Source organism: Lissotriton helveticus, chromosome 4_1 (genome assembly GCF_964261635.1).
Source record: "Lissotriton helveticus chromosome 4_1, aLisHel1.1, whole genome shotgun sequence".
In the NCBI taxonomy this organism is placed as follows: Eukaryota; Metazoa; Chordata; class Amphibia; order Caudata; family Salamandridae; genus Lissotriton; species Lissotriton helveticus.
Window position 1 is genome coordinate 1,447,461,128 of NC_136063.1, and position 24,565 is coordinate 1,447,485,692.

General features: G+C 44.6%; 1 protein-coding gene across 1 annotated transcript; it reads right to left on the bottom strand.

Annotated features, from left to right (window-relative positions):
* Positions 1-243: 243 nt before the first annotated feature.
* Positions 244-24,019, bottom strand: FOXF2 (forkhead box F2). The gene is made up of 2 exons (XM_078685811.1): positions 21,468-24,019; positions 244-1,316 (listed from the first exon to the last, which is right to left on the bottom strand). The coding sequence occupies exons 1-2, from the start codon at positions 22,384-22,386 to the stop codon at positions 1,150-1,152; spliced, it is 1,086 nt and encodes a 361-aa protein (XP_078541937.1). The 5' UTR covers positions 22,387-24,019; the 3' UTR covers positions 244-1,149.
* Positions 24,020-24,565: the final 546 nt, after the last annotated feature.

Below are 24,565 nucleotides of genomic sequence, written 5' to 3' on the forward strand. Positions count from 1 at the left end.
TAGAATAAAAGTAAGGATGTTTTGACAATGAAAGGAGACATGCATGATATAACAACAGAGAATGAGGCTCCAAATCTCCAAATTAGGATACATATGTGGTTCTGGACCCCCTTTTGCTGCAGGTACTTCATACAAAAGATAGGATGGCGACCAACTGATTTTGGGCGAAGCCACCTCTGTGAGGAACAAACAACAAGGATCATTTGGCGATATGGCAAGTCCACGGCAGAGAAAGACTTAGGGTGTAAGTCCACGTTGCAATTTTTAATGAAAACATTTTCCATCGATATGTTTTGGACACAACTTTAAGTATACATAAGTGCAAATATGTCCTTTTGAAGTAAGCAAAGCATAGTGTGTGAATATACACGACTATCAATAAAATACTTAACATTTAAAAATTTTAAAAAGCCAGAACGTGTGAGAATCCCTCATAGGAGAGTACAACTGACACAGAACTCACTTAAATATATCCTAACAAACATATGGGACCGACAAAGAGGCTCTGGTGTGAAGACTAGGTTCGTTAACACTGAAATGTAAGAAAACAAATTCTTTTCAGTGCTGTTTATTTTGTCTATGAAAATAAGTTGCATACGAAAAAAACGCTTGTGGATAATGCACACACTGGTGATTGGTGACTGTTAGACGTCTTCTTTGTGAGTGTGGAAATTGCAATAAAACAACACACCAGTCAGAAATTCAATCACCTGTAAACACTTTCAGGCTGAATAGAGTCCAGTTTTAAAAGTATATTGTAGCAGTTATTGATGTTGTCGATGTCCTTCTTTAAGCTCCCAAATTTGACACCACCATACTGAGGTGCAGTGAGAGAAAATGAACTGCCCAGGATCATACAATTCACTCAATTAAGTGGGGAGCTGCATTTCGAACTCAGTTTACCTTGATTCCAAGTCAACATAAAGAAGTTTCCACTGACTCCAGCAGTGCAAAAGGCCACGCCCAGCCCTGGAGACAGAACAATTCCTATGCACCGTCTGCCACACAGAATATCTGTTCTCTAGGGAGAGAAGAGGCACCCGGAGGATGCTGAAGGTGCTGGTACTCGCACGGGCCCCCCTCCTGCGGTCTGGCACTCACTGGGAACTGCTGTCCCAGCCTTTGGTTATATTATTATCAGGGCTCAGCTCACATCACGCATGGCTTGATGTCCTGACACATGCTTTGGTGGTGGTGGTGATGGTAGTATGATCCGCTCGCCGACGGATGAAAAGAAGATATCCCATTAAAGTTCAAGACAAAATCTTTCCTGTCGCAGACTGGCGACGAATGATGCTGGTAGCGCGGCAAGCCCACTGCAAGACAGAAAAACACAACAGGCCTGTCAGGTTTTGGCAGGAAAACAGAAGTGCGTGCATCTGGACATTATGTTTTTATTTATTGATTACATGTATATGGTCCGAGCTCAAGTCCTAAAAAACTGTCGAGGGGGACTCATCAAGTTAGGCAGAATGGGGGGGGGGGGAGGTGACGACATCGAGTGGGAGACCAAAGGAAGTGACATCACCGCATGTGACACCACAGGAAGTGACATCATGGCACGTGCCATAGCGTGTGGCATCACAGGAAGTGGCATTGCAACACATGACCTCGCAGGAAGTGACATCAGATCTTAGGACCTCACATATGTTTAGCAGGTCTATCATTACAATATTTAATACATTCGACTTTTCATTGGGGTTGGCCCAAAATATTGACACAGCCCAACGCAAAATCTGGGCCTCAATTTATACATTTATTTTTTTAAACCCTGCCACAAATAAACTGGTATCAATGAGAAACGTGGCAGTAAATCTGTTCTGCTTAAACTGGTTGCAATGTCTGTATATGTTAAAATATATTATAGGGTTAAGGCACCTGCTGCAGATATTTTTGTATGCCTGCTAAATCTCAGAGCATAATATTAATGGTAAAATAACGTATTTGCTGGGGATATCTGTGTTTTGCCTAGTCCTAATTTTGAATCAAAGTAGCATAGAGGGTTAAGCACATTATTTGACACTCAGATGACAGATTTTTATTTTATGTATTGAGGATGTGGGTTAATGCTTTTAAGACAGAGATCCTTTTGTTACTTGTAGTTCATAAACTGCAATCCTTCTAATACAGCACAGTGAGGTATGAAGGACATGTGGCTCCTATACCTTATAACCCTCACTGTCCTATGTAACACATCCTGTACATTGATTTACACACAAAGGATTTATTGTCAATGTGTATATGTGATGTAAAGCGCTCTGATACTGCATTGTGATGAGTAGCACAGCGCTATAAAATAAAATAGTGGTATTTAAATTGTTATTTGTATAAATACTGGGATAGACCAACACATCGGACATTCTTACAGCGCATGCATTTCTCTGATATACAGGGACTGAACAAGGTGAAAAGCATACCTCTCCCTCTTAAGTACCCGCCACCCCCCCCCCCCCCCACCCCCCAACCCTTGCATCTAAGTGTGAGGATCCCATGGCTCCCACCCAGGATACTCCAACAAAACAAGGCCTAATGACCACTTGACTCTGGCTTTTGTTATAAGCGAAGCTGGAATCTGATAAGCCCTTTCTATGCATACACCCTACACGTTGCTGCTCTATACAATGTGCAGGAACTGCTGAAAGTGTCCCAGTGTCAGAATGTGACACCAGGACGAGCTCAGCATTTTCCTGAAAATATTGGGAGAAGTAGGATAGGAACATGGCACTCAGCTGAAAATGACCAGCTTTGCAGGAGAGAAGCATCTACACTCTCAAACTAGTAGGTGGACTGTCTACGCGCGTCTACCCTCAACTTGAGCCCTGTATTTACTGTGGTATTTCACAAATCACTGTGCATCTTTTAAAGAATGGTAATGTGATACAACGAGTCAATTACAACAACAACAACATTTGAAACCGTAATAAATTGATCTTCGAAAAATGGGAAAAATGAAAAGCAAAGAACAGGGTAGGAGAAGATGTGAAAGTAAGTTTCAGGAGGGCATGAAATAAATTCAAATTAGATAACAGACAGAAATCTTAAAGAAGAGAACTCCATAAAGAATGAACAATTAGGTGAATAAATGCAAGCACATCGATGGGAAACGAGGAACAACAGGTAGCGTTTGTGAGGCGGACTATAAAGAACGAGTCAAAACACTGAGGAAGCCGAGAGAAGACTAGAGAGAGGAAGGCAGTAAATAAGAAAACGAGAAGGTAAGGGAAGCAGAAACAGAAGACCGGCATAGAGTTTAGGGTCTGTGAAGAAGACACGGAGAAACCAAGCATTAGCAAAGCCAATAGGTCTAGCCATAGCAAACCTACAAGTTTTTTTAATGTACTTATTTTTGTGATCAAATATATGCACTAAACATTACAATTGTAAAAGTAACAAAAAGTAAAGATACTGCTGCTAAAAGATGGTGTGCAGGTTTGTAAAAAAGGAAGTAAACGATGATCCATCGTATGTATAAATTGAAAAAAGAAAAAACATTAAAACAGAATTTTACCTTCCAGCCCTCACACTGAAGTGGACTACTTTTTAGGCAGGTGTGCAAGAACAAAATGCGATCACTTACAGTGAAGAAAGTTAATAGGTTTCTTGGGCTGACCTGCTATTTCATGCTGTATGTTGTGGTGGGCATACGCAAAATGTGAATGGCACTTTAACAGATCACTGGATGAAGAGAGCTGACTTAAATATCCTCTATTTGTAATTAATGTCAATGATTTTTTGGGAAAACATGAGGCTAGAAACAATGAAAGCTTTCTCTAGCCTAGACTTAAAAAAAAAAGAGCAGAACACAGTGAGGGAAGAGCAGCACTCAACTGAGATAAAATAAGGGCCCGAATTACAACTTGTGGGGGGGGGGGGGGGGGGGGGGTTTAGTTCAGAAAACACTTCTATATGATAGACTGAGGGGCATATTTACAAGGGCATTGCGCCACAGGAACTACACTTTTAACAACGTTCCTGTTTCACAACGCCCTGTTCCATATTTACAAAGTGCTGTTAAGCCACTTTTTGTGGCTTAACGCCGCATTGTAAATATTAGGGTCATGTAATGGGTGTTGCTGTAGTCGTTTCACTGCAACAGCCATTGCTTTTTAACGGTGCAGCAGATTTAAAAGAATGTGAAAACCTGAGGCACCGCCAAAATCTAAGTCCATGCAATAGCAGGTGTTAGAATAGGGATACAAGGAGAAATACATTTATTTGTCCTTCGTTTTTGCTTTTTCCATGTGTAGTGTATTCTGCAGCACACAGAGAAAGAACAAAACGCCATGAATGATTGTTTATGTGCAGGAAGGTGTCCCATCCTGTAAAGCACACATAGAAGTAACAAATCACCATTAATGATTGCTTATGTGCAAGAAGGGCGCATGGGTGCCTGTGTTGGTGCTAGGCTGCTAATTTTAGCACCAGCACTAGGGAAAAAACAGGGGTGCACCGTATTGTTGTAAATACAAAGCATTCCTGTGTTTTGGAAATATCGGAGCGTGGCACTGCCAAATTTGGCGCAGCTCCACGCTCCCACATTTCCTTGTATGAATGCCCCTTCGTTTTACCTTGTTGTTTGGCATACCACCAGATTTAGACTTTGGTGCCAGTGCAGGCGTGAAAACTTGCAGTAGCACCGTTATGATTCGTTTTCTACATGCATTTGGTTTGCATTTGTCCTATGCTGGGCAGAACTATTGAGGTTTTTATTTTGATGTGATTCGGTATAGCAATCACTCTAAATCTGCAAAAAGGGCAGTAATCAGGTTAGCACTAATTTTTCTCCTGAGTACAAATTATTGTTGCACTCTAAACAAGTTTATGAAACATATAGATTTAAATAGAATTTGCAGCAGCCCGTGGAAATGTGCGCAATGTTCCTTGAAACAGAATCCAGATCGAGGCATCTTGAATATGTTTCATTAAAGAAACCAACAGAGCTCTTGCCTGCATCTTTGCAGGAAGCTACGGTGTTCCTTTATCTGGAAAAATGACCAAATGATGAAATGCATATAGCCATATTAAAAGTTTAGGAAAGGCCTAAACGCATTATTTACCTACGGTGAGGCACTGAAGAATTTATTAGGTGAGGCAGGACTTTGCTTATGTGGACTCACAGTAAAGGATGTCACTCTGCACTTTTTATGTGACTGTTTATATTTTATAAATTTGAGCTGTCGAATTTTAAAACCTCTTTTTTGATCAAATATGAGATTAAGGGCCATATGTATAATGCCCAAATGCGTTCGCACGAATTCCGGCATTTGCGAACGCATTTTCGCGAAATGGTATGTATCACACTTCTGCATGCAAAATAAGGAATCGCAAAATTCCTTAAATGCAATGTAAGAAGCCAAAAAAAATTGCTAAATGGCCTTAAGGAATCGCAAATTACCTCCAACTTCTAGTTGGTGGTAAGTTGCGAATTCCTTGAAAAATGCACATTTTTGCATTTTTCAAAGTGCCATGTGACGCACATACATGCCCTTAGGGCATGTGTGTGCGCCACATGTGCATCCATGCATATTTCAGGGGTGCAACGGGGTGTCCTTTGGACACCTCTGCACCCTTGAAAATATTCTCAATTTGCGATTAGCAAATTGCGAATCGCAAATTGAGAATAACTTCTCATTCATTCCTAAGGGCATCCTGGCCCATAGAAATGAATGGGAAAGTATTCCTGAATTGCAAATTCGCAATTTCCGAATTCGTAATTAAGGAATATTAAGAAATCGCTAAAAAATTGCAATTTTCTTGATACATACCAATTAGCGATTCTGAAATAGCGATTTCTTAAAAATCGCTATTACAGAATCGCCAATTGGTACCTTGATACATATGGCCCTAAGACACGACATGATGCAAGAAGGTTTTGATATATGGCATTTTTAGATGCGACTCATGTTTTGGGTAGATTTTGGCTGATTTTGTATACTAATTCACCACTAATCCTTTTGGGTTCCGGAGTAGTGTGCTACTCGCCAAAAAGTGCTTTGACGCCTCGTCAGGGGTAGTAAGCGCCACATAAATGCAATCACAATTACAATTAATGTTATGTGGTGTACATAGCAGGATTGTTTAAACTGTGCAATGTTTTAAAGACATACATTTTTTTTCAGGAAATGATGTCTTCATATGTTAGAAAGAAAAAAGAATGTTCAAATACACCAACTCCCCTCGCACTTTTTCATCTGGTTTGTCTATTTTGTGGACCATCCACATGTGCAGAAGTTTGTAGAGCTGACATTTTACTGAAATCTACAAAAGTGAGACTTCTCTGGCCAGTGCCTAGCACCTTTCTGGATGCCAAAAATATGGAAATCTATTCAATCAGACTTATGCCTACAAAACTATGGATTTCTTCACTTTATTTAAATCAGGCCTAAATTAATTATTCACCATACACACATCTGTCAAAGTTGACTTGGATCTATGGTGAATGCTAAAATGTAGAAAAGTATTATGCATGGATTGTATTGTAATTGCATTTATACAGTGCTAACTACTCCTGATGAGGCACTGTAGTACGTGACGGCAAGTCGCACAATACTCCAAAACCCAAGGTTAGTGGTTAATCCAGTGGCTATTAGTTAATACTGTTTTTTAAATTAGAATTTGGGATTAGTCTTGTGCTATGAAGGAAACCATTTCATGCATTTACTCGCCCCTTTATCCACAATTATTGTCTGTGCCCACCCAACTGTATGGTGACACTTGAACAGTCCATGCTGGGATTGTTATTTTTTGTGGCATTGATGGTGGTGTTGGTGTTATTTTTTGTGGTATTGATGGAGGTATGGTTGCTGGGGTACAGGCCATGTGTGGCACTGGTGGTACTCTTTGTGATACCGGTGCTACTGAGCAAGTGTTCACGTGTTTTGGTACATTTCATAAACAGTTCCCACTTGCTTATCAAATCAGGACGACCTCGACCTGTGTACATTTTCCCTATGTTCACAACACATCTAATCTATTGTTTTATATATCATTTGTTGTTTTGAGCTTTCACTAGAGCTTTGTAACGAGCTGACAATGATTTGAAAACATACCAGAACCGTGACAATAATTGGAAAACATCCCGTAAAAAGTAAATGTACTCGAAAACCTTCTCAATTACAAGGGTATGTATTCTAACATTATCTATGGGTTTGCCCACCCACCCAACCCTGTCACCTATCCCCTGGCCAGGTAGAGGTCATGTTTCTTTATGAACTGAACAAAATGTCCGACTTGAACACCAGGATTAACTTTTACATTCGTAAAAAAACCTAAGCCAGGGTAACATACTATATACAGTTCTATGTAAGTAGTTGTATGAAAGAAACACTATCCTTCTTTTTGTGTCATGTGCCTTAATAGCCAAACCCTGTTCTCCATTTCTAAAATGATTATTGTGCCTGTATTTACTAAAGGTTGCGTGGGTGCTCGCACAAGGCAACACAATATAGTGCTGCACATGTGGACATTCTAAATACATTGACATGGTCTTTTGCACTGCTTTGCGTTGCACAAGCGCACAAGCAAATCTTTAGCAGAGAAGGACCATAGTTGTGTCAACATGATCACTAGAACCACATGTTAGGTGGGTCTATAATAGCCTGGGTTCTATCTGCACAACTCAACAGTTCTTGAAAAATGGTATTCATAGGTCTAGGAAAAAGTGTAACGTTTTACTCCCTTTTTCTTCTCCAGTTCTGTTCCAAGTGACACTTTAGTTGTTGGATGAAACCCCGCACATCTATTTTAAGTAAGCATGCTTTGTAGATGACTCATGTAAATATTTCAGTTCAATAATGCAATCAAGAATTGGACTTGTTCTGCAGTGTGCATATTTCAAGTAGTGTACAATGGTAACATTGTTATTTCTGGCTTGGCGTACGGGCTGATGTGATTTACCCCCCAATTTACACAGTGTAGTGTGGTGTCCAAAGGAAATGTTCCTTATGCAGTATGTTGTCGACTGTCGAGGCTTTTTTAAAGCTATAGATGCCTCACTGGTGTCATGGGGACTGGGGACACTGATGGCCTTCTGAACCCTGCTGTGTAATTGTACTCTTTGCCCTCATTCTCTGTGAACTCTGCCCAAAGCCCCACTCCTCAATCATAACCCTTTTCCTAACCCCACCTATACCCGTAATACACACATTCTCTTCTGCTTTACTCTTCTCAGTGGATCATAGAGGGCCCCCCTGCCATCTGATGCTGGATGCCCATCCATGTCATAATGATGCACCACCTCAAGACAGACCATTTACTTATCTTCATCTGCTGCCACAAAGAAAGACCCACATCTTTTATGCTGTTGTAATGTCTCACCCTTCTACACACACTTTCGGTGCTCACTTCGACATTGAGATGAAACTATTGCCTGCCATAAGCACAATCACTTCTGCCCACTACAACCTACCACAGTCAAAAAATCTGCCACTCTCAAAGACTATTCAGTCTTCCTGAGTCAGTTTAAACACGACAACAGCCTCCGCCAGACAGGCCTTCTCTTCCTTGCATGCTCTTGAAAAAGTGCTCAGTTTTCCCCCTGCATCCTCTGAAGCATTCCCAGATTCACGTTCACGGGACCCCAAGCAGGTTACTTTCAATGCGTCACTAGTCCGTGTACAAGTGCCACATCTAGTGATTGGGCCTGTTCACATCATCTCCCATCGTCATTGGTGTGCTATCTTCCACGAGGGATATCTCCATCCTTGTCCTCTAGGCCCTCAGAAAGAGAACTGCCAATACCAGCACCTGCATGATACCACTGTCTTCTCTAAAATTTCCACCTCACTCTACCACTAATCCTACAGGTTGTCTGAATGTAGGCTACTCTCTGCAATAGTATTATAAATATTAAACATTTGCTATTATCCTCCAGCATTGTCCAACTTGCCACACTCTATGAAAACGTGTTATTTGTTGCCATACTACATTTGGTTCTTACACACGACAATGACAACTGCACACAGTGCACAGAGCCAAGACCCTCTACAAACAAATACATAGAAGTACACGGATAACAAACACAGTCAAGCATTTGAGAAACTGGTCAGGGAAATTTTGATGCCTCTAATAGGTTGCAGAAGATTTAATTCATACATTTTAGACCACCTCTGCATAATGAAGGGAAGTCCAAGGAGCATACAAAAGTAAAATACATTATGGTTCTCTACTGCAGTGAACCCGAAAATTTAGAAAGCAGCTGGTCAAAAACAGATACAGCACTTCCGGATCAGTTTCTAATTCCACATAGGCTCTACCCCATACAACACCAGCTGCTCGAGGTACTATTATCCAGGCAGAAAAACATAAAGAGAAAAATGAATGAAGGCGCACTTGATTTACAGTAAAAAAATCTATCAAATCAATTAGATCCAATTTATGAAAGGAAACAGTCTCGATTTAGTACAACAACCTTCTATATTAAGGTCTGATTTAAAAGCCACACCGCCAATGCGTTTCATTTGAATGAACTTTACTCAACATGTATATAATATATATGTACATTCATTACTAAAGTATGCATACAAAATCAAATGGATTTGATGGATTTTGAACTGTAAATCGAGTGCCCCCTGACTGATTTTTTCTAGTGGTGTATCCAGTTTGCATTCATCGCAAGCGCCTCTCTGTGATATGAGATGCCTTTCTAGTTGAGGTAGTCAGGAGTCCTATGAGACAAGCAGTCAAGAGGGGAATTGGTCAAACATAGGCGTAGAAACAGCAGGATGGAGGAGTGTGAGTCAGACTGACTTCAGACTAGAAGAGTCCTACAGGAAAACAAGGGTCTACAAAAGCAAAGGCCAAGCAGAAGAGGTTTTTCTCCAGTCCTGTATGGACTTTTTAAAAAGTCCACCACGCACAGTGACTTGGCTCTGATTCAGCATGTCCGTGTATATTTCAGTAATGTGATTTGTCATGTAAGGCAATGTGAATTACCAATGAATCCTTCATAGCGGCTGGCTATTACTTTCCTATTCAAGGTTTGAGGAACCAACAGATCCATGTTCTTCAGTGCTACAATCAAAAACAGGTCAACCGAAGTTTATATAGTTTGGTTTAAAGATAGATCATCCCTTTCAGGAATAAAACTGCTGTTCTTTTTAGGGAAACCCACAGGGATTCTGGCAAAAAAGGATGTGGGTTATTTACTGATAGATTTATTTATGCTGTGTGCGTTCACCTAATAGTAACTTGGTGCTAGGGGAAATAAAAGCAACCTTAAAGGGAAGGATAAAGCCTAACAAAACAAGAAAGTTTTCCACTGCCTATGAGACTCTTCAAAACTCGAGAGAATTTGAAGAGCTACCGAAAGGGCTTTCAAGAGTTGCATACCTAGCACTCTGAAATGTCTTCCACAGATTCTGGTTTGCTTAAAGCACGGGACAACAATGGGATGTTGCTTTTAAGATCTTAGCGATCTTGCTGTAGGGATCTAGAAGGTAGGGTGAAAACTCAAGCCTGGCCTGGTAGAGAACCTGGAGCACAATGCGAAGCACGTTGAACTAAATGCATTCTTTGACTGGCAGCCATTGCAGAGCCTAACATGCTCCTCAGATAAGCTTAGACTGTCTAAAGCCACAAACCAGTCTAAATGCCAACACTTGAAGTCCCTGAAGTTTGTTGATAGCCTTCATCAGTTGCTCCAGGTGAATGGAATTACAGTGAGAAAGTTCGCAGCCTCCGACTACTGTGGCATGCATAGAAGGGACAGTAAAGGAGGTGTCTTATATAGGAGTTTGAGTTGAAAAACTGTGCATCCGAAACATTGTTCACTTGGCTGTCAAAGAATGAAATCTGCTAAATAGACGAGTGTCATTAGCATAGGAATATGTAAGAGGAAGGACCACGCTGACTCCCACAGCAGTGGGATGCAGGTTAAACAGAACAGGAGAGAGAAAAGATCCCCGTAGCGCACTGGACTGCAAATATGTCCCCTTAGCCGTGAGCAGAGGAAAATCGAACACCTGCGATCTTGCTGGGCTAGAACGAATTAACCATTTTTCTGACCCCCCTCAGTCCTGTGTCCCACAACTCGATGATCAAAATGTAAAGATCAAGTGTGCTGAATGTGGCACATAGATCGACCAACAGGAGGCCTCCTTTCCCCCTGTCATTAATGATTGTTTAAAGTTTTCTAGGGGGTCTAAAGGTTCAGATAGGAAGCCTGCCCATGCCCCCGATCCAAAAGAGCCCGAGTTTATAGACATCAACAGCCATCTTGACAAATGTTTTTACATCGCTTTCAAGAATCAGGCGACAGTTGTTAGGAACTGCTGAGTCAAGACAGTTCCTTGTAGACCATGGCAGTTACGATCACCCCTTTACAAAAGGGGTGCTTCATCTGAAGCCAGGGAGAGATTCATAGGTTTACGAATAGAGCAGGGCCAGAAAGATTGCCACCAGAGAGGGGTCATCAGGAGTCCAACATTTAAGCTCCTTAGGGAGTAACATATCTCCTCAACTGACATTTGAGGCAGAACAGCCATTAGGCTACATCACACGATGCTAAAGCTTGGTCAAGCCTAACTCCCACCAACTCCTCCACCGTGCCCAAATCCCCCTACCCCACTGGTTCCATGATAGTTGGATGTTCTCACAGAAAGAGATACTACTGCTAAACCAGTTGATCGCAGTGCTGTTGTGAGGGCTGATCACTAGAGATGCACTGTGCAGTTAAACATAAATTACTGCAGGATGGACAAGAGTTACCTCTAGATGTTGGAGGCCCTAGACGGGAAATTTACTTTAGGAGGAAGCTGGAATCACGCTCTGCCATCACAGCGCCGTCAACAGAACAAATGCGTCTTTAGCACGCAATCGTTCTGCACGCAAGTTGTTACTGCTTTGGGGGAGGGGGGCACAATGGTGGAGTGGCTGTGGAATTAATGTCCAACACCTTCCCTACTGTTGCTCAGATTGGAGTTAGAATAGCAAATTAAACTATTCCAATATCCAGCGCCTCCCTAAGGCAAGTCGTTAAAACGACTTGGGTGCAGAACAAATGTGTGCTAAAGACGCATTTGTTCAAATGGTGTTGCTCCTAAGGTATGCATGCAAAAAACATGCGGAATTCCGTCATACATTTGCCCTAGACATGCGAGTAGTAGTAGAGAATTCACTCACCAGGTCGTATTTGTCAATGACACGTCCTAGTAGGTTGAATAAGACTGACATATACTAGGACACATTCCCACCCTCTCTTATGTCTGTTGGTCTCTGACAAATGCTCTATAGCTTTCCTCCACTTTGATTTCCTGAAACAGCCTTTCATAGCAGAAAGAAGAGAGTTGACTTGTTTCTCTGTGGCATCAAACAGTAAGAAACCAAACAGCGATCAGTCCCTGGGTTCCCAGTCTGTGAGAGAAGAAGGGTGAAGTGTGCCCTTTGACATGGCTATGCCCCTGACCCAATTGGCAGGGCTCTAGTGCCTCAATGTCTTCACAAAATCAGACCAGAGTGTGATCGTTGGCTATATATCTTCTAGATGATAGCATTAGTAGCCTGTAGTGCCATCTAGCAGCATAGCACAGTCAGGTGTTCCAGGTAGTCTCTCATCTGTCCTGGAATGTGCTCGCCTAGCACAGGCAGAACAGAGGAAGCCCGTTTCCAGTGTCTCATGTGACAAGCATGAAAGCATGTTGGGGCATCTTTTCTGTAAAACAAAGCTGTGCCAACTTGGATGCTAGATTGTAAATGCTGCAGGAACTTAAACGTTTTTAACTATTGTATGTGTTGCAGGTTGAGTTTAGAATTATGGAGATTAATTTTCACAACGGTTATAATCAATAACAAACTGTGAACTTTTGTGTATGATAAATACATTCATTTCTTGCTTGTGATGTGCACCGGTCTATGTGTATGAATAAGCATATTGGGTGGGCAAGCAGGGTTTTTGCTAGGTTGTTCTCGTGAACGCAAATGTGTCCTTAAAAGACCTCGATAAGATGCTCATCCCGGAGTCAGGCATGCATGAACCAAAGTAAGTTAAATTAAAGATGGCAATGCTCCTTGAGTCCCAGGAACCTATCTCCAGAAAGGCCATGTGACACCCTCTAAAGTCGTTCCATGAAACACTGCAGCAACGTTTTCAACCAGCCTATGGTTATTATTACCACATTTTGAAGACCAAAACCTCGGCATCCTACAAATGTATGTAGGACTACAATTCTATGTCGACCGAGGCACATAGAATGACTTAAGTGACAGGACTCACCAACATAGAAAACACGGACATTGAGGCACCTACAGGAATCAAAAGCAACTTTTACGCAGTCTTAACCACAGTCCTTTATGCCAGGGGCTGCTAACTAATTCTGCAAGGGAAGACACAAAATGATTACATCCCTCTATGTTCAGCCAACTCTTTCTGAAAACTAAGACATTTGCTAAACCTGCTCACATTTCCTGGCATAGTTGGTGACAAAAGAGGAGTGTCCTACCAAAATCAAGATACTTGATCACCCCACACGCACTGTGACATCAGGACTTGTCTGTGAGCTAATGAAAGAAGACCACCTTATAGAGGAAAAAACAAAGCTGCCCTGGCGTCTAGTAGTGAACAGAATCCATGTGTACCTCGTCTGCATGTCCTGCGTATGGAAATACTCAATGAAGCCATCACAAAATAAACTTCAAAAAGAGCCATGCCAAGGTTCCCATCTGGCCTGCTCTATATAAAGACTGCTGGAGGTTAACCTCATAAATCATTAAGATTTGAAGTTTCTTACTCCTCACACTATGACGCTGCACCTGCCCATTCTGTACTGGGCACAAGATGAAGACATGGCTTTACGATGGGGACCAACCTAGTTTTAAGGCCAGTGCCTACAGATCCTCATGTGTTGGCGAGCGATTTCAGGGCCCAGATTTACAAACACTGCATCTCTTTTGCGTTACTTTTTTAACACAGACCCTATGGCCCTTGCCCAGATTTACAAATAAATCATGCAACACAGCGCAACAAAGGACGTTACTGCACTGCGTTGCATGAACAAGTGAGAGAGCAGAACTGTGCTGCATCTAGAAAAGAAGGGGCGCTGTTCTGCTTTCTCCCTGCGTTGGTGCACAATCAGCATCTGTGCACCAACACAGACACCCTTGCACCATAGTGCAAGGGGGTCTACGTTATGGTCAGCATCGTTTTTGGCAGGAAGGAATCCCTTCCTGCATGAAAATTATGTGGAAAGGCAATTTCATCCTTGTATGTGTGCTGCAAAAAGCAGCACACATGCAAAGAATAAAAAACGTGGAGAAATAAAAAGATTTCTTCTTGTTACGCCAGCCTCAGGGCGGGGCAGGCTTTTGGTGCAAAGCCATATCTACAAGTCATTGTAATGTGGACTTGCACCAAAATCCATGGGTGGATGTACGGGAATGCCCATGCACCAGCCATGGAAAGCCTCCTTGATGCAAATTAACGCAAGGCAGCATATTGCACTGCATTAAGTTACTTTGGGTTACAATCCAAGGCCAATCGTGATTTGCTTTGGATTGTAAATACCAACTCAACACTCTGCATTGGATCTGCGTTAAAAAACGAATGCAAATCCAACACAAGGTGTTCGTAAATCTGGGCCTCAGATCTTGCTTCACTGTAGGAAATAGATGGAAGGAAATAATTGGTCCCAAAATTCAAACTGCAGCAAGGGAACAAAGAACTGCATTCTGGCTCCGCCCGTGCCTATGGTTAAGAGGAGAGCACTTGAGCACGAGCTACAGAAAGCTTAACAAACTGATATAATCATATGAAGGGGAAAGGATTGAGGTGTAGACCGAGCGGAAGGCGCAGAGCTCCAGACAGAAAGGGGCAGTCACATGAGGATGAACAGGAGAACATGCCTGTGCTAGGGAGCAGAGAGCTGGGTCACCGAACAGAACAGCTTTACAGGGAGCTTCAAGGAATGAGGCATTTGACAGTAGTGGATAAGAGCTGACATTTTCATCAGTCCACTACCAGCTCTGTCCATTTCATATCTACGTTTCTGTTAACTGTCTGACACTCGATGTGTATGCTTACAAACCAGCCTATTCATCCAGTCACACTCCCCAGTCTACCCACTGACCCATCCATGTATCTGTGGTCTGCATACCCACCAGTGTATTCATCCAGTCACACATACAAATCTATCCACTTATCTCTCCATCTAGGTCTAGTTCTCTCTTATGTCTGCATGTCTATCAGTCTATTAATCATTCACACACCCAGGTCTATCCACTTATCCATAAACCTGTTTATGTAGATTACTCTCTTGTGTCTGCATATCTACCAGCCTATTAAACCATTCATACACCCCGAGGTATCCACTTATCCATCCGTTTATGTATGTTACTCTTATGCCTGCTCATCTGCCAGTCGATTCATCATTAACACACTTTAGTCTGTTCACTTATTCGTCTACTTATATATGTTACTCTCTTATGTCTGTGTATCTACCAGTCAATTAATCTATTCACACACCCCAGTGCATTTACTAATCTGTCTATCTATGTCTGTCACTCAAGCAATCTCCCTCTGCGCTCCCTCTATTTATGTGTCTATGGCTCTTCAAATCTATACAACTATGCACTCCATGCTATCCATAGGTTAATGCCTATGTACATCTATCTATGCCCTCCAATCTATTCCTACAGTTATGTCTACCTACAGACGTCTCAGCACTTCACTTTATTTATCCCATGTATGACTATCGAATGTGTCTAGCTGCATCTGTCAGTGCACTCCACTCTGTTTATCCACCTATTTATGCCGATCAACAAACTTCCATCTACATCTATGCACTCCGCTCTATTCATCCATGTATGTATATAGTTGTCTACATCTATGTATGAACTCCACTCCGTTTATCCATCTATTTATGCCTATCCACAAACTTCCATCTACACCTATGCACTCCGCTCTACTCATCCATATATGTATAGCTGTCTACATCTATGTATGCACTCCACTCTGTTTATCCATCTATTTATGCCTATCCACAAACATGTATGTACATCTATGCACTCTGCTCTATTCACCCATATATATCCGTCTACGGCTATGTACGCACTCCACTCTATTTATTCATCTATTTATGCCAATCCACAAACATGTATCTACATCTATGCACTCCGCTCCATTCATCCATATATTTATATCTGTCTACATCTATGTATGCACTCCACTCTGTTTATCCATCTATTTATGCCTATCCACAAACATGTATGTACATCTATGCACTCTGCTCTATTCACCCATATATATCCGTCTACGGCTATGTACGCACTCCACTCTATTTATTCATCTATTTATGCCAATCCACAAACATGTATCTACATCTATGCACTCCGCTCCATTCATCCATATATTTATATCTGTCTACATCTATGTATGCACTCCACTCTGTTTATCCATCTATTTATGCCTATCCACAAATGTGTATGTACATCTATGCACTCTGCTCTATTCACCCATATATATCTGTCTACGGCTATGTACGCACTCCACTCTAATTATTCATCTATTTATGCATACCCATAAACTTCCATCTACATCTATGTACTCTCTCTAGTAATCATACATTTATATCTTTCTACATATATCTATGCATTCCACTCAATGTATCCATACATACCTAGCCATGTATGTATACATATATCTATGCACTTCCCTCCATGTATCTATCTATTTATGCCTATTTACATTTGTCTATCTAAATGCATCTGTGCACTCCACTCTATTTATCCATTTATGCGTATCCACATATCTGTGGATAAGCATAAATCTTTATCTATGCACTCCGCTGTATTTATCCACATATTTTATATCTTTCTACGTGTATAATCTGCACACTCCACTGTATTTATCCATATGTTTAGCTCTTTCTACGTGTATCTGTTCGTCCATATATTTATATATTGCTACATATATCTGTGCACTCCAGTCTATTCATCCATCCATGTATACCTATCTACGTGTGTGCACTTTACTCGATGTATCTATCTATTTATGCCCATTTACGTTTGTCTGTACATGATTCTGTGCACTCGACTCTATTTAGCCATCCGTGTATGCCTATCTACTTATGACTATCTAAAAGCATCAATGCACTCCATTCGCCTATCACTTGTACCTATCTACCTAGGACTATCATCCCATTTATTAAACTATGTATCCATCTATTTACGCCTAACTACTTAGGACTACCTACATTTATCTGCGCACTATCTATGTATGCCTGTCAGGGTAAGTATAATGTAGCAGGCGCTGCACCCCAAATAGCGATAGAAAGCACTAGATAAATGTTGCAATACAATACCTCTATCTATACTTTCAACTCCATTTATCTATGTATGAATTATTTGGTAGTTAAGCCCCTCTACGTGTATCTATGCACTCCAATCTATGTATTTCTGTCCATACAACCCACTATTTACAGCTGTCACTTTGTCGTATTACCAGCTGATTTAAGAATCTATGAATATATATTAACCGTCTGAGAGTCAGACTACAAATCTATCTACTCGTTTTATTTGTCTTTCCGACAATCCGTGCATCCACCCGGCAGTCTTCCCGTCAAAGAATCTGTCCAGGTGGCTATATGTGCAATCTCTGTAATAGCAGCTCATGTGCGATTCCTGTGTTCTATCAACACCAGAATGATTCTCGGATTTAAATTCTGGGTAAAGTCGGGCTGGCCTCTGTGTTCTCTCTCTCTCATCCGAGATGTTTTCGTCTCTAAACGAGGGTGCAGCGCGTGTGGTTTCCTAGGTCGACCCAGGCTGTGACGAACATTCGCGCTCCTTAAATTAGTAATGACAGCGGCCCCGGCTGTGTGAGCTGCCGGCGGGGCCTCAACTAGCGCCTTCGCGAAGCATCTTCACAAGGCGCTGGGGAATGAACGAACTTGGTGTGGGGGTGAGAGGGAACGCTTCAGGGCCGAACTCCATCTTGTCAGAGAACCCCCCAGTGTACTCCCCCCCCCTCCGCCAAAACGGGCTCTGGGCGCTGCCAAACCTCCACGCACCAGGCGCTGGAACCACGAAAGTACGATCTAAGCGGGAGGCCTTCAGCACCGAGTACGGTCCGTGGAGCAAGGCTGTCAGGAAGGCATTCAAGGGAGCGCCCTGAACCCCCTCCATCCCCTCGCTCACCCTCTCCATACGGCACTCATGATAAACAACCCCGGGGGTCCGGTCTGAGCGTGGGGGGCTTCAGCGCCAAACTCAGTCGCGCCACAGCCTGCAACTGCTGCCCCCGCCGCAGGTATTGCCTGATCAGTACTGAGTAGTGGGGGTGCGGGATGCACTGCTCAACAAAGCCGGACAGAGGACACGGGAATGTGCATTTTCCAATCCCGTTATTTTTATTTCTACTGCGAGAGAGAGTGGCGTTTGTGGTAAATACAGCAAACATGGAAAAGTGCTGCGGCCCAAAAGGAAGGACTTACCCCTCCGACACCACATCCTGTAAGCAAAACGGTGGCTGTTTGGGGCGACATACAAGTTTAGGTGGAAAGCAGCTCCAGTATAGAGCACTCTCAACACCAGCGACACTCTAAATTTGCTCACCTCAAATGTCTGCTTTTCTATCAAAGTCTTTAAGATATGATGTGATCAAGGTCTTCGGACTAAAACGTGTTATGGCGGACTTCTGACTAAAGAAGGAATTTGATCACTTATTCTGTGGTCCGTGCCTGCTTTTCCCCGACAGAAGGGGCTTTGGAGGAGGCAGGTTCTTGTGAGATATATGGCAGTCGTCACTGAGTAGTTATGGTACAGCCGCACTTTCCATTTAAAAATGCATTTTTGAATTGGCTTACAGCTGCCACTGGGTAGTTATGGTACGGCCGCACTTTCCATTTAACAATGCATTTTTGAATTTGCTTAAAGCGTAAGCCTTCCTGGGCTGACTGCCATGAAGCTTGGCAGTTAATTCTGCAGGATAAATTTCGGCATGTACAAAGCGAAAACAGTTATGGGGTGGTGAAAAGTGTATAATTTCCCAGTTTTGGTCCCATAGAAACTTTGCCAAAAGACAGAGCAAAAATCGCAAAACAGATCACCACAAAATTGGTGCAAGCATAGGACTTGACCCAGAAAGCATACTTCTTTTATTTTATATGTAAACATCGGGGGTAGGTCCACTTATGACTATCACGTATGCGTTGTTTTAATGGCTTATTTAATACATGTCTTTGCTACAGAACTAAGCTCATTTTTGTCTTTCCATTGCATTTCAAATCTGTATTTGTTTCAAGTGTCTCTAATGAATTACATCGTATTATCTGAATAACTGCCTTTGTCGTAAGATAGCTTGAATGGCCAAGGATAGCTGCTAGGCCTTTGGGGGTTCGAAGTTGCGAATAACCCCAAAATCGCCTCAGCCTTTCATCCTTCCAAGTTCAATAACACGAGCGCCTGACAGCTGACTGACAGCAGTGAGAGGAAGGGGTCTGTGTGTATGTTACAGGCCGAAGTTCCCACAGACCCCAGATGCCTCCAACTCGCCTCTGCTGCCTCGGATGCTCTCCGTGTGGTCCAGCCCAGACTGTCTTTGTTTGGTTAACCCCCGAGACCCGCGCTGGAAAAAAGCACGAGCTATTTTCACATATCAGGATATGAATCCAGCCCTTCAGGCACCAAGTTTAAACCTTTATTATTCTGCCCGCCGGCGAAAGCCTATGTTTATTTGTTCGTCTTTCGGAGGCTTCGCTCTGCACCGTCGGGAAGCAGGGGCTGCAGGGGGCTCCGGGCTGGAGGTGGCCAGGCTGGGGGGGCATCCTGTGTATCCTGTAGATGCCGTGCTCGCGGGGAGGAGGGCGGTCAGTGTGTGAGGTCCACTGAGAAGGACCAATGTAAGCGACATTGTGCAAACCATGCTAAACAGGTAACCGGAACCGAACAGCCACAATCATGTAAATCGCATATATCCCATCTCTGCATATTTAAAATGGATTATGTTGTTTTTAGTCGTTTCCCGTGACAATTTTCTGCATGCAACATTTTCCTTCTTGAAATATCATCCACGTGTTTCAATGCAAGGCACTACCCCCATCCTCTGTTCTGCTAAATATACCGATATATCAAAAATTTGGCATCGAGGGCCTTATGTAAAATAATAGCCTTTTCAGGATCTAAAACGTGCATTTACAGTCCACCTATAACATTAATTGCTGCCCCATCCGGCGATGTATCCAGTGTGTTAGTGTAGCACTACAAAGGTACTTGTGTCAACTAGGCACGCGCCTTAATACCAATAAGGTGTCTATGATAGTAGAAACACACTTTAAACACGGGCCTTAATCTCAAAATGCCAGTCGTGTTTCAAGGGGAAGATAACATGTATTAAAAAAAACAGAGGCGCCTGGTGCGACTAGAGGGGGGCTTCGGGCAATAAAGGATATTACACACAGAATTAGGTGTTTTATAGGAATATTTCACCACTGCTATTTAGAAAAGAGGAATGCGTATTGAAACATTTAAATAGGTTGAAACTTACCACACAAAAGGTTTCCCTTTTTAACGTTAAATACAGTTGGTAAGGACTAGTCACTTTCAAAGATCTACATTTTTGATAAATTAGGGAAATTTAGCAGTATGCAATATATTATTTGCTCAGTGTGCCACACGTTTGGCTAAATGAGGAACCGGGATTAGAAATCGGGGTCTCCTGCTCTGCATTCGCGATTTTACCGCAGGCGCTCTCTGTAACACACCAGACTACTTATAAAGAAGTTAATGTTCCGTTTCTAGTAAAAGCCCATTTTTACACGACACTTGGTGTAGGGGAGTGCGCGTGAGGAGTATTTTAAAAGGTCAGCAGTTTGAAGGAACAGGGGTATTGGGATTATAAAAGGGTGTCCTCAGGACCACACTGTTGATCAAACGGGAAGCCGGGTCTACTTGTTCGTGAACACCTTGCAGGCATGTGGAACTTCGATGCCAGCGGGTGCACACAGGTCTGCTTTTCACGATAAGCAGAATCGAAGTATTTAAAATAATTGAATATCCTTTTAGAATCAATGCATAGAAATGTTAATGAGGGCAGTGCACACTGTAAATAAACAATCTCTGCAATGTTCGAGTACTAAATGTGGTCTACATCTCTTTACAGACGAATTTTTGATGATAGAAAGCGATGAATGATTAGCTTGGTCCATGAATGGCTGAATAGATGGATTAATCTGTGAGTGAACGGAGGAATGTTAGAACTGAAGAATATACTGTTTAGATAAGTTAATTCATGGAAAAATAATGTAAACGAGAAGTGTTTGCATGGCTATGTTGTGAATGCATTAATAAACGGGCGCAGGAATGAATACAAGGATGTGTGAATGAACAAGATAACGAATGCATGTGTGTAGGGATTCGATGGCATGCGCTGTGCACCTTAGTCTGGTTGCTAAAGAAGAGACCCTGTGGAAAAAAATATTGTGCAAAACTCGATTTGTAAACAAGACTCCTCCACCCACCGCCAGCTGTAACCCGCTCACCTGAGAGCTCATCCCGTGTGTTCTGGTGCAGGTAGCCCTGGTCCAGGGAGTAGGGGGCCACCCCCGAGTGCACCCCCGTGGCAGGAGCGCCGCCAGGCGGCAGGGGCTGCTGCTTCATGTAGGCTCCGGCCCCCGAGGAGCTCCAGTGCGCCGGCGGGCTGGCGTAGGGCGAGTGGCAGTCCATGGCGCCGGCCAGGGCGGGCGAGGAGGGCAGGGGGCTGCTGCTGCCGCCGCTCTCCGGCAGGTAGTCCCCCCCGGAGGGGCAGCTGGCCATGTAGCTGGAGCCGGGGCTGGGGGGCATGTGGTGGGCGCCGCCGAGCCCCTCCAGGCCCACGGAGCCGTAGCCCCCCGCGTGGCAGCCCAGCGGGGCCGGGGGCGCCTGGAAGTCGAAGGCCCCGAAGCCCAGGCCGTTGACCATGCGGTACATGGCGGGCTTGAGCGCCTGGCACTTGCGCCGGAAGCCGCGGGGCCGCCGCCGGAAGGAGCCCTCCTCGAACATGAACTCGGAGGCCGGGTCGATGGTCCAGTAGTGGCCCTTGCCGGGCCGGCCCAGGCCCTTGGGCAGCTTGATGAAGCACTCGTTGAGGGAGAGGTTGTGGCGCACCGAGTTCTTCCAGCCCTGGTAGGCCCCGCGGAAGAAGGGGAAGCGCGCCTGCAGGAACTGGTAGATCTCGCTCAGCGTCAGGCGCCGCGCCGGCGCGCTCTGGATCGCCATGACGATCAGCGCGATGTACGAGTAGGGCGGCTTCTCCGGCCGCCGCAGGCCGGCGCACGGCTTCTTGGGCTTCGACGGGGCTGGCGGCTCCATGGGGGCGGGAGGCGGGCTCAGCAGGCCCGGCGGCGCGGCTCCGCCGGGGCTGCAGGGCCGCAGAGGCGCCCGCGGGAGCAGGTGCTGCTGGTGCGGAGGCTCGGCCGTCATCTGGAGGAAGGGCCCTCTCCCGAGTACTGTCCAAGCAGAGCACGGCCTATTGCAGCTCCTCTGCCCTGTACACCAGGCCACCCTTGTATTGCCTACACCCTGGGGACAGAGAGCACGAACCACTATATAACTCCTGGAGACTGACTCTACACCCTGGGGACAGAGACCCCGCACCACTATATAACTCCTGGAGACTGACTCTACACCCTGGGGACAGAGACCCCGCACCACTATATAACTCCTGGAGACTGACTCTACACCCTGGGGACAGAGACCACGCACCACTATATAACTCCTGGAGACTGACTCTACACCCTGGGTGACAGAGAGCACGGACCACTGCAAATCCTGTACCCTGAAGAACAGTAAACTCTATTCTCACTACTCCATGGGAGACAGAAAGCGCACTCCGTCGTACCCCTTGGAGACTGACCTATACTGCCTACACTCCGGGTGAGAGAGAGCACGGCCAGCTGCAACTCCTGTACCCTGGTGGACAAGGTCAACTCTATACTGACTACTCCCTGGGGATAGAGCGCACGGCCCACTGCACACCTTGAACTCTGGAGCACAGAGAATTACTCCATATGTAAACCCTGCACCATGGAGGGCAGATGTCACCCCCACGCTGTTTACACCCTGAGGAGCGGAGACCACGACCCACCTTAACCCATAAAAGTAGAGAACTACACAATCTGTAATCCCTAACCCCCAAAGACTGACTGGTCTGCGCCCTTATAGGTTATACATCGTTGAGCGCAGACAGCACAGCCCACTGTAACATATGTACCATGGAAAGCTGGTCGCCCCTTTTCTACCTTCACCCCGAAGGAGAGCGCGCAACTCTGTAAACCCTGTACCCACGAGAGTAGTGAACTCAGTTTGTAAACCATGCCGCCCCTACGCTGCCTACAACCTGGCGCTTCAGCAAATTGAGTTCTACCCTCTCCAAATCCTGATTCCCGTAAAGAGCAACGTGCTCCTCCGCCTGGCACGTGGTGTGCAGAAACATCACTTCTTTGTGCACCCTCTGTCCTGGACAGCAGGGAGTGTGGCTTCTGTAAACAATCTTCACTGAGAGCGGAACCTCTACCCCTAGCAAACAGTCTGTTTGGACAGTATGGTGCTACCCCGCTTGCAAACCCGTGCTATAGAGAGGTGGACAGCAGAAGTACTGTCTCACTGCCCACCGTGTGCAGTGGAAAAATCGCGTACGACCCCGTAAACACTGAGCCCCAGACGAAGACGTCAGTGGCCTGCGGAGCACATCTGTCTAACCCCCATGCAACCCTTGTACCCTAAAAAGCATTTGAGAGCACGGTTTGAACTCCATGCGTGTATAAGGGCACTGCTCTCCTTTACCCTGCTTCATATAGTATGGTCAGCCGAACAACCCTTCGCCTCCCCCAAATCTATTCCTTGAATATCAGCGATCATTGGAAATCTCCCATATACCCTATAAAATGTCAAGTGTCCTGGAGATCAGATGCCAGCCTCACTCAGGTTCACCCTGTGCTTTAGAGGTCCCTGCCGCTCTGCCGCGACCATGAGACCAACGGAACCCCCCATCGCGTGCTCTGGGAAGCAGGCACGCGTATTTACCCCAAGTCCTGGAAAGCCCGTTCGCCTTTATCTCCTTCGCATGTCCTCTGTCCAGAAGAGCACAAGCCTAGGTGAGAATTGCTCTCCAACTGCCGAATCGAATCCTCCCAAGAATCAGCTGTCCCAGCGCCGCGAAGTCCTCGCTGCTGCCGCTGTCCGCCGAGGAACTCTGCAGCCAGAAAGGGCCAGGCACTGCTCTGAGACGAGGCACTCCCACTTCTCCACACTCTGCCGGTCAGTGGACCCTCTGCCGGCTGCGAGGCTGCTGCTCCCCCTCCCTAGCTGTGCCAAAGCTGCTCCGAGCGTTTGTGAGTTTGCAGCTACCCCCACCTGGTGACCATCTTACCCCCCTCCCTCGCCCCCGCCTAATCCTTTAAGAGGAGGAAACAGGGCGCCCCTAAGTTCTGCGTAAAAGGCTGATTAGCCAAACAACTCTCGCCCACCTATCGGTTTTCAGAAACCTCTCGCCCGGACCCCCTTGAATCTCTGGGAGAAATCGGCAGTGAGAAGCTGAGGACCACCCTGGACCCGTCCAGCCGTCATGTGGACAGGAGGCGCTGCAGCGCCACCAGAGCTT